The 12,900-nt window shown below is 38.9% G+C and overlaps 1 protein-coding gene across 1 annotated transcript; it reads left to right on the top strand.

Annotated features, from left to right (window-relative positions):
- The first annotated feature begins 2,688 nt into the window (after positions 1–2,688).
- On the top strand, positions 2,689–8,226 carry LOC108048541 (serine palmitoyltransferase 2). Its single transcript, XM_017129279.2, has 4 exons — positions 2,689–3,020; positions 5,792–6,898; positions 6,964–7,226; positions 7,401–8,226. Exons 1-4 carry the CDS (start codon positions 2,799–2,801, stop codon positions 7,615–7,617), a joined length of 1,809 nt encoding a protein of 602 aa, XP_016984768.1. The 5' UTR covers positions 2,689–2,798; the 3' UTR covers positions 7,618–8,226.
- The last annotated feature ends 4,674 nt before the right edge of the window (positions 8,227–12,900 follow it).

Raw genomic sequence — 12,900 nt, 5'->3', positions numbered from 1 at the left:
TCAAACAATCGTATTTAAATAAAAAACAATAGAACATTTAAAGCTTATGTGAAACTACTTTTAGTTTATTTGGCAAATTATATGTGCATTACTTTCACAATCCCAAGAATCCATTAGGTTATCATTTATGGCAACGCATCCGCCTAGCGCAGGTTTGTTCTGACCAAACTTCAGAAAAGATTCTGGTTCGCCGGAAGCATCAGATAGCAACTGGCTTTGATTTTTCAGAGAGTGGGTGCCCAACCAGTAGAATTCATTTTGGTTTAGTTTCCCAAGGATGGCTATCCACTCCTGTTCGCTTTGTATTGATGCTAGAAATCCTCCTTGCCGACTACAGAAGTTTTTAGCTACTGTCCAACGTAATTGAATATGGTCTGCGATTAAAAAGTCTCTTTGACCGATTCTCTCAATTGACGGTATGGTGGTGCCCTTGATTATGGATAACTCCTCCTTTATGGTAATTAAATCAGTTTCGATACCTTTCGGCACCTCTTCCAGCTTCCTCTCCATTTTATCCATTCTCGCTGGAAAGTCGAAAGATTTGTTACTCAAGGCTTCCTCCAAGGATGTCATCTGGCGTTTCATCTCCCTCTTCATTTCTGACTGCTGGTCGCTGATCCTGTTTAGTATTGCCTGGGAAGTGTTGGGCAAATGTTGTGTTTTTAAATGCCGCTTGATCTCCGCTATGCCCTCGTACAAAGGGTGAAGTGCTGCATGAACGAAGGCCCCACACTGTGTAGGGGCATCCTTTAGCACGCATACTGAACACGTATCCTGGGATTTGACCTGGGATCTGGCCACTCCACACAGGCTGACTGCAACAAAGGCATACAAACAATAATTTGCTAAGCTTGGCATCTTTAGAATGAACTTGCACTTCAGTCGAATGTTCACAAAGAACTGATTTTGAATTTATTCGCGGACTTTCGAAGAGCTCTTTAAAAGCGTTGATAAGCGTTTATCACACATTCTGGAATAGTTTTAAACCCCTAACATAATTCAGAGGAGCAAACTAAATGTTTCGTATTTTATTGTATTTTGTTGGTTTTATTTTATCGCTTAGCTTGGTTTTGGAGCCTCACTGTTTTCCTGATTATATGCCTTTTTTTTTTGGTGTTCACATTACAGTAAATATATTAAAATAAATTTTTTTTAGGTTTCACTTTATTATTATACATTTCTTATCACACAAGTTAGCTTCAAAAAGTTTAGTACCATAGCTTGAAATTGTACGTTTGTATAAATATAGAAATTTTTAGTCAGCCCGGCAATTACCAGTTAAGAGATTGTGTACAATATGATGGAATATAATAGTCTTTATCTGTCGAAATCAGTCAATAAATTAAGTATTTCAAATTAAAGCTTTTATCTACAAATCATGAACGAAATAAGTTTATTAAAAATATAAGTTTCTTTAAATCGCAATTAATTTAGTTTTAAATCTAGTATTCTGTTCTGAAATAATTAAATTAACTATTTAAGTCAGCTGGATATGAAGCATGATGATTTATTCTAGAAACCATTGCTTAGAAATGACTGTTTTAATAATATGTTGGGTTATTTTCTTTTATTCCAAGACTGAGTTTTTTTGAAAAATTATTAAAAGCATATGTTTTAAACATGGTTTTTAGCTATTTCTTCCCATTTTTACTTCCTACACGAACACAAAGATCCTAAAAAGATTCACATTTTCATCCCAACAGTCATGGTTATTGCGGGGGGGAAGGGCTACGAAGGCTCAGGGAATCCCCGAGTGCTTGAATTTTTACTCTCCCACACAGTCTGTTGTGCGACACCTGCCGTTTGGCAGCTGAACGAAGCCAAAGCAGTGCACACTGCTTGTGCGCTAGTCAATACACCTACCAGCCACATGACTCAATACTAGCTGATACTTACTCCACAGGTAGTCGGTGCCTACTCCGGTGTTAGCGAATACAACCACCATTTGGTTCGCTTGGTAGAGGTGGAAATACAACTACGCCTGTCAAACATCGATACTACCAATATATAGAAAACATCGATGATGCTTTCGTGACTGGTCCTTTCTTCACCAATTTTTCTTTTAAATTTATACATTTCATATTTTATACCCCAAGTATTTTCGATTGGACTTCGAACTTTTTGATTCTTTTAAAACTACTTTGAATTGTTTTTTCAAGTTTTATGTATTATTTGTTAACAAGGAATAAAATAAAACTAATTACTAAAAACTATTTTCCCAATGTCTTTCAATAAACTTAAGCCTTGCAGCAAAATAAAAATGGTTCCATCACCAACGTTAGTTTTTAGTTCAATTATTTTGTCGGGTTTTTGAGATTTCTTTTTTTTCCAAAAATTATACAAATACTTATCTTCAATTTTTGTACAGTTCTTTTGCTGGAAACAAAATTTAAGCCAACTTTGATTAGGAACTTCGAACAAAATCGGGGGTGTGAGCCAAGCAGAACCATATCCAAAATTCCTTAACTTGTCCTTTGTATATTTTGGCAAAACAGCAATCATTAATAGTGCGTTATAACTGGAGTGAAAACTAACAGAGTTGGTAAGAACTGGAGTGGAATCGTTTACAGAGCGCCAAAACTGGATTGAGACACTCGTGGGTGGAATTCAATAGTGGTCTGCCAAACATCGATATCCCCGATATTATGAAAACATCGATGACACCGATGCTTCTGCTTCTATCGTGGTTCACCCATCCCCAAAACGCGAAAAAAACCTATTTAAGCAAAACGCAACGATCTCTCCGTAATTTGTTGGGCGCGTTTCAATATCGGAAGCCGGAGTTCGGAGCGGGCAAAATGGGAAATTTCGACGGTGATTCTGGAACGGTTTTCGAGCAGAGCTACGCGACGACAAACGGAAATGGAAGGGTGGCGGGGGCCAACGGCATTGGAAATGGGGCGGCGAACTTCAGTCCTCCGGAAAAACAGGAACTTCTCAGCCAGCGCAAGTTCTCGGCACCCGCATACACTGAAATTCGCACGCGACGCTGCCATTCCAAACCGACAAATGACGCCAAGGTGAGCACAGCATTATCGCGCCGTGTATGAAGAAAATCCAAACCTGGTCAAAACCAAAACACGAGCTAAAAAGCCATTAAAATTGGCCGAAAAATGTGGTTCCGTTTCGCTCTCTCGCTCGCTCTTTCAGCCGGCTACTCATTGATTTTGTGGGGCTGTGAGTGAGAGAGAGAGGGTGCGTCAGCTGGAGAGTTTCGCCTATTTTTCCTTACCTTTCGGGGGCGAATTTTCTCGGCTTTTTTCTGGGTCAGCCCCCAGCTGTTTTTACTCCACTGCAGTGTTATCCTTTTTGCCGCCAGTGCTGTCCAATTGGAATATTTTGTCTACTTTTTCTTAGCTTTTTATTGAGTCTTATTTAAATTCAGGAGAAATAACCGTTATATATACTTGCTTTAAGCTCAGGAAACATTTTTATTTTTCAACAAAATATTCCGCAAGGCTTCATTCAATTTTTTTTTAAATATCGTTACTTATACACAAATAGTACATATTCTTTAATTTTAATTCCAACATATTTGAATAATTTCAATTATCAACAACATCAAATTCCAGAATAAGAAGCAATGAATTTATAAAAAGAATAATAGGAGATTTAATGTTGAATTATGAAATATGTATATGTAAATATTTTGTATAGATATCAGCCTTTCTAGCCATATGCACTGGTGTAATCTAGTCATTGTCACTTTTCTGGCACTCCTGTACTCGATCGTAATTTTCCCTCAGGTTGTCCGACCCCAAAAACCCAAAATACAGTATGGGTGCACATTGTTTGTGGAGAGCGCCCCTTAATTCTCGATACACCGCCGTCTGGTAGTACACATATTGTCATGCCATGCCCGGCCCGTCTTATCAGGCCTATTCCAACCAATCTTTTACGTAAAGCCTCGCAGAATGCGACTCAGTGGTGAATCATAATGTTTCCACAATCGCCGAAGGCAAAATTATTCGGGCGGGCGTTGATTTGTCAGTGATAAGATTTTTGGTTGGCCATTTTCTGGAGATTAAAAATGTATGGGGGTGCCGAAGAAAACTTTTAGAAGGTATAGTTAAAAGATTTTCCATAAAAATGGCAATTATACCATTTTTACAGAGTTATTTTCTAATAACATTATACGTTATCATGAAAACTAGATCAGAATGTTGTGAAATCACACTTTCAATAAGTGTTAAAGCAAACAAATAATCCATTATTTACAATTGTTTATATTCTTTAAAAATCAGTAAGCTCTTTTCTGCAGAATTAATTCCTTAGTGTATTTAATGAATAAGATGACCTTACAAGTTGTGTACGAAGTCGTTTTTAGTTACCTCATTGGTATGTTATGGTTATTAAAGATGTGTCTTATTATATTAAGAAACAAAACTATAGTTTTCTAACCGCATTCACAGTCAATTTGATTAGGAATTTAAAAGATTTATTAGATTTATCAGTATAAGAATGTCTGCGCGTGTTTGGAACGCATAGGTAACTTTTATCAGCCTACATAGATTATAATATCCGTGCTTATCAAGATAATGACTTGAATAAAATGAGTTAAGGAGAGACTTTTTTTTTAATGTATGGAAACAAAACGGTGCAATCCAATAAGCTAATGACTCACACGTAATACTTCTTTGGAATCCCCATGAAAGTCGTAAGATACGTTTGCCATGCGCTGGTCTATTTTCAGGCGATATCTTGGATTCGATGGATCCGCAACATGTGGAAGCCATTATCTAGTTCTCAACCCCTTTGCTTGCTTCCTTCCTGTCCTTTTGTTGCGCCCACTCAATCGCGTAATTAGTATTACACATTTTTTATATATTTACTCAACTCGGTTTCGATTTTTATCTATTTAGTCTGCCCGCTTCGGGTTCGTCGATATACCCTAACCCAGCCAGTCCATTAAAACACCCAGCAGCGCGTAACCCACTTGATCTTGGCCTCCTCCCCTCACTCTATCTCTCTATATTTAGTAAACAAGCCCGGTGGCAAATGATAATAAACACGAAATATTATTGTCGCCGACTCGTTATTGTTATACGATTAAAATTGTGTATATACTGCTACATATAGTATCTGCAACGCGAATTGCTCAATTAATGGGGGCTAGTCTATTGGATCCTTTGGCCTGCAAAATCAATAAGCAATTGGTGTGTACACTTAAATAAATAAGTTAATTATGCCGCTCTATTTGTTATACAGCGAGGTTGAAGTGTGCCAAGTTGAGCAATTGTTTCCAACATGTACGGCTTCCCCAGACTTCCCTCTCTTTCATCCACTGGTCTTCTGCCTCTGTTCCACTGCCTGTGACTTCATGTCGAAGTCGGCTCATGTGAGCGGTAAAGCAAATTGTTCATCGCTCAGATGTCGTGTGACTATATACGTACCATGCATATATGGTTTAATGTTAATTGGCTGCTGAATTGACTGAACGCACAGAGAGGGAAGCAAGTTAAGATCGACTACAAAATCACGCTCAGATATCGTTCACGAAAAACATTTTAACTAGATTCTTATTGAAGATTGTCTTCATAGAATTTCCTTAAGCAATATTTAAGTAATATTTATTAAATTGAAAAAATACAAATTTATCAAATAATAATATTTGTCCTTTTAATTGAGTAAATCTTGGTAAAACCGTTCCCTCGGCCGATCCCTCTTTCATCGGCGTTTATCTGCCCTCTGATAAGTGATTTTTAATGATTGCTATGTAGATTCCGAGCAATACCAATAATAACAATAAGCGATAACCAGTCACTAATCATTGATCTCTCGCTTTTCACAGAGCCCCAGCTTGATTAACTACCATCCGGAAAAGAAGTCGATCTCCAATGGACATGCCTCCGTTCTGTCGGAATCCAAGCCCAACCAGGCAGAGGGCAAACTCTCGCCGGAACAGGAGCACTTCCAGAAGACCTCCTTCGAGGAGGTTCCTCTGCACACGGCCTGCCTTACGTACCTGGGATTTTACCTCCTAATGATCCTGGGCTACATCAACCAGCTGCTCTTCGTGCCCAAAGTGGCCACCGAGAAGGGTCGTGAGGGTTATGTGAAGCTGTACGATGCCTTCGAGAGCTTCTACTCGAGATATGTTTACCGAAGGATCAAAGATTGCTGGAACCGACCCATTTGCAGTGTTCCGGGCGAGGAGCTCACCCTGAAGGATCGCGTGACCGATGATTATGGCTGGAGTTTTAAGTTCACCGGAACGGAGACGCGCTGCTTGAACTTGGGATCCTACAATTACCTGGGATTTGCAGCCGCTACTGGACGATGTGCAGATGATTCGGAGGAAAGTGCTCAGGAGTCTGGGTTGGCCTACTGCAGTTCCCGCTGTGAGCTGGGTGACAACGAGCAGCTTCAGGAACTGGAAGCCCAAACAGCCAGATACTTTGGTGTGGAGGATGCCATTGTCTTTGGAATGGGCTTCGCCACAAATGCATTGAACCTTCCCTCTCTTATCGGACCCAACAGCCTGGTTATCAGTGACGAGAAGAACCATGCCTCCATCATCCTGGGATTGCGGTTGTCCGGAGCCACGACCAAGGTGTTCAAGCACAACAACATGCGGGATCTGGAGCGAGTCCTTCGCCAGGGCATTTGCTATGGAAATCCTAAAAAGGGCGGTCAGCCATGGGACAAAGTGCTGATCCTGGTCGAGGGCATATTTAGTATGGAAGGTTCCATTGTCCGATTGCCCGAAATTATTGCTCTTAAAAAGAAATATAAGGCATATTTGTATCTGGATGAAGCTCACAGCGTCGGAGCCATGGGTTCTCGTGGACGAGGTGTTACAGACTACTTCAATGTGGATCCCAAGGAGGTGGACATCTTGATGGGCACATTTACCAAGAGTTTCGGCAGTGCTGGTGGTTACCTTGCTGGATCAAAGGTGCGGTTATATACTTAAGCTTTTTGTATATTCCTTGCTAATCATAATTATTTACCCTCTCTTAGAAACTGATCGACTTCCTTCGCACCAACAGTCACGCCCATTGCTATGCTGCATCCATTTCGCCTCCAATCGCCCAACAGATTCTGACTTCCATGAAGACCATTATGGGTGAAGATGGTACCGAAATCGGCCGCAAGAAAATCCACCAGCTGGCCAGGAACACGCGTTACTTCCGCCGACGTTTGGCTCAGCTCGGAGTAATCACATACGGTCACGAGGACTCGCCGGTGGTGCCCATGCTGGTCTACCTCTTTTCCAAGATTGGGTAAGTTTAAGGGCTAAATGAACCTAAGATCTCTGCACTGAAATAATCGTTTTTGATCAATTAAAATTTCATATAACTGCAGATGCTGCAGTAAACGAAATGTAAATACTGAATGCTAAATAATCCTTATATCTATTGCTTTACATGTGCTAATCGTGTTCTTGTTCTTTTTAGCGCTGTGGTTCGTACCTTGACGACCCGCCACATTGCCGCAGTGGGTGCTGGATTTCCAGCCACGCCCATTATGGAGGGACGCATACGCTTCTGCCTATCAGCCGCCCACACCAAAGAGCAGCTGGACTTTGCTCTGGAGGCGATAGACGAGATCGCCGACGATCTGGGTCTGAAGTATTCACGCAAGCCACGCGATCCGAATCCCGTTGTCTACTAGATACATATAAGTTAAGCTTGGGGTGAAAGGCAGTCTCGCCGACTGTTCGACCAAAACTAAAACACAGTCCAGATATGGTTATATCATTTACGAACGATGGGATACGTTGACGGGGCTTCTATTTATGACTAATTCCCTGGGAATATCCATTCAAAAGGGAGCACTACAGCGACAAAAACAAAACAGTACAGCACATAGCTTAAATGATAAAATATTATTAATTATTTAGCATTTACCTCTACGTAGTTGTTATTGTAATTGTAAACTACAATCGTCTTCTTGAATCGCCTGCCGCATTTTGAGTATTTGAAGATGTGGAAATAACAGCGAAATGTATTAAGCAAATCAGGTTTTGGTTACATTCAGAGCTAAGCTAAGGGAAGACCCTTTTCGTGGGACAGTCGAGCACCTCGCTTCTACCATTTAAGCTGAGCCTGAAGAGACGTCTAGGGCGTAAGCGATATAATTGTAAAACACCATTTTGGTAGGCCTTCTAGGCCCCTAAATTTGGGCCATTGTCAGGAACGTATATATGTATAATGTTTATGTATTAATAATTTTATTTTTCTATCAAGAAATAAATAACTGTTGCTTTATCTATTGAATTAACTGTGGAGAGGTAATATTCCTTATTGATAGAATCCACAGGTGGACGATATTTATCCGCATTATTCACAGAATAAAAACTAATTAAAAACTATGTTAAAGGTCTGATAAATATTTTTGACTTAATAAAGAAGATGAATTATAATTGACCCGGATCATAAGTCAAGTTCCTATGAACGTAAGGATTTCAGAAGCTATAGGATCTAGAGATTTGGGACTAAACCGGCAGATTATTGTAATGGTGTCGCAGCGCAAGTATATTTAAGAAAGGGTTCAATGTAGTTATTCAAGTTATTTTTTGCGTTCAAGTTCATTTTTCCCTTTGTATACCCTTGCAGAGCGAATTTTTATTTCAGTCCATCTTTTGACTGAAATAAAACTATACGTTTAGTTTTTTAATTTTAAGGTATCTGAATAAGGTTTTCTCAAAAATCTTTCTATTGCAGATAGTATATGTATATAAGTTGGAATGGGACGGATCGGCCGACGAATTTCTATAGTAAGGAAAAACATCAGTTCGTTGTTTTTAAAAATATAAGGGTATGTTCTGATATATAGTAGGTTCAAACGACTTCAGAACTAGGGTTTTCATTTTATTTCTTTCTTGTATTCTTTATGTAATACGGAAAATAAATTTTAACAAAATATGCTAGATATTTTGCACAATAACAAATAATTTTATTTTTCAATTGACAGATAAACCTTAAACTTTTCCAATCTACTCCCAACCCGCATTCACACTTTAAGCCTTGAAACCAGACTCCAACCCTTTGAATAACAATTTTCTAATTAACAGTAACTCATGACATCTCTGCATCGCTCCCTGTTTTCCTTTTCCTGTGCCGACCACAATGCCAAATAAATTCCAATTGAAATTGTCTCGGCCTTTTAAGAAATTAAGACAAAGAGCGAACAAAGCTCAGATCGAAGGACAATAAGAGGATGAGGATGGGCGTGCGGCCTGTTAAGAGTTTTGTTGGTTTATGTCCTTAGGCAAAACTTTCAATTTTATGTCCTGGGCAATATTTATTGAGTTGTTCTTGTTTGTTCTTTGGGGAATACATGTAAATCGAATTTAAATTTGGGGATGTGGGAGAGGCGGTTGAAATACTCGTTAAAAGTGCATTTCAATTGTTGCTGCTGTCCAGGAAATTACGAGTTAAAGCCTTATTTCAACAATACTTATATTCCTATATAACTACTTATTTGAAAATAATATAATTATTAATATATTTTTCGATTCATTACAGTTTTGTTATTTGGAACCTTATTTAAACATTCACAAAATTTCTACATTTTTTTTTAAATATTTAAATCTATGATTTCCTTTAAAAGATTGAACATCGAAGAAAAAACAAGTGAAATGTCAGGAATATTTTAGTGTTGTACAGCAAAAGATTATGGAAATCAGGAGAAAGTGCTATGATAATTCTGAAAATATATAGATTTGCCGGTTGAATAGACTGACATGGCCACATCAGATTCGATGGGTTTAATTTATCTGCTCCGTTCTGTTTACTTTTTTCGAGCTGCCAAAATGGAGAATGACAATACACGTCGGTATACAAATGTGTGTATCCTATGCAAGCACGTGTGAGTGGGTGGTTGGGCGATTGGTTGGTGCTGCTTTTCCAGCCAACTTGGTGTGAGTAATTGACTACGTGCGTATAAAGTTTGTGCTGGCATTTTACCCGAGTACTGCCAAAGTGGCTGCAACAACAGCAGCAGCATTTTAGCCTGCCCTTGAGTGTGGTCAACAGTTCAAGAGGAGTGTGTGTGCCTGTGTGTGTGTGTGGATGCAATCATAAATATGCATCCTGTTGGCCATTTGTCATGGCTTTTTGCCCGACGCCGCAGACAAGAGTCGGCATCTTCAACACCGCAAGTGTCCGAGTTCGAATTCAAATGCTGTTTTCCAGAGCGTTGTTTAATAGAGATTGATAAGGATAACCGGCCAATTGGGGTCACCGATCGGGCCATCACGAAATATAAGCATTTTTGTGCCCTTCATAGCATGCTTTAATTTTTTTGGGCTACCTTTTCTTGTCCTTTACAAATTTTTGATGCGATTTTCGCGTGCAGATTGTTTGTTTTACCACCTGTGTTATTTTCTGCTCCATGAAAAAATATAAGCCGAAAAACATTTCGGTTAAGCGGAAAAATCCATAACTTCATGCTATTAGCTTCCATTTGAATTTTAAAAGCTAACTAATTAAAAACTTTTAATCGCCTTTAGTAAAAAAGGCATTAAAAATCCTAATAAAATATTTTTTGTTTGGATTTCGTTTAAATATTCATTTAAAGCTATATTATTTTTATGTAATCTAAATATATAAATAAATTATGCTATAAAAACTAATGTTTAAATCGTTTTAAAAATAAGACCCAGAAATAATCGAAATTAAATGTTTTGCAAAAAAGATTAGTGTCAGAACTTATACAGTCAAAAGTTATTACAAAAATTTGATTTTATTTTATGTTTCCTCTCAAGCTTTAGTAATTTTCAGTAGCCTTTTTGCTTGTGCACCTTTTATGTTGCGCTCCAGGATTCACAATTGTTGTGCTTTAGTTTCCAAGCCCCGCAACTCCCGCGGTTGGGGCTCACAAATACAATTTTAATGTTTCCGCTTACTTTGCAAAATATGTGGGCAAGGTAAGAACACATTCGAGTTCTATTTTTCTTTCTTCTTATATCCCCAGAACGGTAAGTTGCATTTTGTGTGTTTCATAATCTGATAAAATGTTGCAAAAAGTTTTCCCTCGTCAAGCTGGCGCATAGGGAATTTATGCAATGCGGAAAAATCCAAGTCCGAATCCCATTTGTGAACACTCAAAGCATGCAAATGACGGCGTCTGAGTTATGCGCATACTTTTGATAGTCACTGTACGGCTGGAGGGGTTGATTGAGTAGTGTAACACACACAAATGCCAAAGCGATTGATAACAATAGGACGATGAGATCTGGGAGGTAAGCCGATTTTTTCTGTGTAAATTTTATATGATTTTGCTGAAAAATGCTTTGTTTGAAATATATTATATAAATCATGCATTAATTTGCATTAGATATAAACACAAAAAACTATCTAGATGTTAATACCCTTGCATTTTTCTTAAATGTGGATACTTGTATTAATTATATTGATTTTAAATGGACCTCCATTATTTTGTATTTTTACCCTATAAAAATTATCTCAGCTCTCTTACTTGTAAAAAATCAATAAGACTTGAAACCTTGTCCTTGGCAGGCTCAAGGCACACAGACTTCTCCCCGTTTCAATTTTGATTTCCATCAACTCAGCGCCAGGACATCACCCATCAAAGTGCAAAGAAATTAATCTTAACCCCGTTTGCAGGAGTGGATTGGCAATCTGTTACACGAGGCAGAGCGCAGTCAAACACTTTACTTCGGATGCTATTACTTAAGCACATGTTTTATAATAAGATTCGGTGGAACGATTTTTCATGGGCAAACGTGTCGCCCGGCTGCTCAGTTATGGATATAAAAAGGGGATCCTGGCTATAGACGAGGGCCAAGGACAATCAGTCATTTGCCAAAAGGCTGGCAATGAGACGTAGCTTGACTTTTGTTGCTGCTCAAGGATAAGGATACATGTCTGCACTTACTTTGTGCCCAACACTTTCGATTCGACACACACGTTAATCAATCACAGTGCTCTCGCCCCCAAAAAAGGATGTGATTTAATCAGGGAATTTGCTGAGATTTTCACCAGCAAATTTAAATGCCTGGCTATGTGTGTCCTTGCGCCTGCTGAGGGAACCGCAAATTAAATTTGCTGCCGAATGTTCTAAAGGACACGGAAGAGAAAGCCCCGTACCCTGACCGCAGTTTTCTAATTAATTCCATGGCCAGAGATAGAAATGGCATTCGAATCCTGCAGACACCTTAGCACCTGTCACCGGCACATGCTAAATGTCCTGGCCCACAACTTTCGGCTCGAGTGGCTGCCCCTTGTTGGGCATCATTAAGTTCTGTGTTTTGTGGGCCGATAGCTTCTTGTTAACATTTATGGTTATCGTTTTCCCAAGACGATGTGTGGGCGTGGTCAGGGCTAATGTCTCCCAAATATTCAAGCAATTTATTGGGTTGAATTAAAATATCTGTTGGGGCAATATGCCTGCGTCAGCTTCTTATGTTAACCACATCGATTAGGTGATATCTCTATTGCATATATTAAAACTGGTGGTCGCACAATCGCAAATGATCTTAAAACTTAACTTAACTTTAATATTTTGTAAAACTAAATATATTTTTTTAGACAGCTTAAACAAAAAAAACATTTTTTAAATGCCAGTAGCTAATTCATTTAATTACTGCAAGTGTTTTGGTTTTTATTTGTCAATACTAGGGAGGAAAAAACCATTCCAGGAGCATTATCCTCTCAGATCGCGCCATAATCGGGCCTAATTGGATTTCTAGACGACTTTAATTAAATGAAACAAGTTCGGCGTGGCGGGTATTTATTAAACATGGCTATCTACGACATATCTGTAGAGAATTGCATTAAAATTGAAGGCAACGAGTCACGTGGCGTATGCGTAATTTGATTATTAATTAAATTGCCAGCCGTAAGCGAACAAACGGCGGCACTTAAACGGAGGCCAATCGAATTAGGCCAAGAGGGGAGAGGAGGGCGAAGGAAGCCTGGCCGGATGCTG

The sequence above is a fragment of the Drosophila rhopaloa genome, unplaced genomic scaffold (genome assembly GCF_018152115.1).
Source record: "Drosophila rhopaloa isolate 14029-0021.01 unplaced genomic scaffold, ASM1815211v1 contig_2, whole genome shotgun sequence".
Taxonomy (NCBI): domain Eukaryota; kingdom Metazoa; phylum Arthropoda; class Insecta; order Diptera; family Drosophilidae; genus Drosophila; species Drosophila rhopaloa.
This window is presented reverse-complemented; position numbering and strand designations above follow the sequence as displayed.

Excerpts from the sequence above, each read along its gene's own strand:
- LOC108048541 (XM_017129279.2), top strand. The coding sequence starts at position 2,799 with ATGGGAAATTTCGACGGTGATTCTGGAACGGTTTTCGAGCAGAGCTAC. Across the intron at positions 6,899-6,963 it reads GTTACCTTGCTGGATCAAAG|AAACTGATCGACTTCCTTCG; the intron begins GTGCGGTTATAT and ends ACCCTCTCTTAG. Across the intron at positions 7,227-7,400 it reads TACCTCTTTTCCAAGATTGG|CGCTGTGGTTCGTACCTTGA; the intron begins GTAAGTTTAAGG and ends TGTTCTTTTTAG.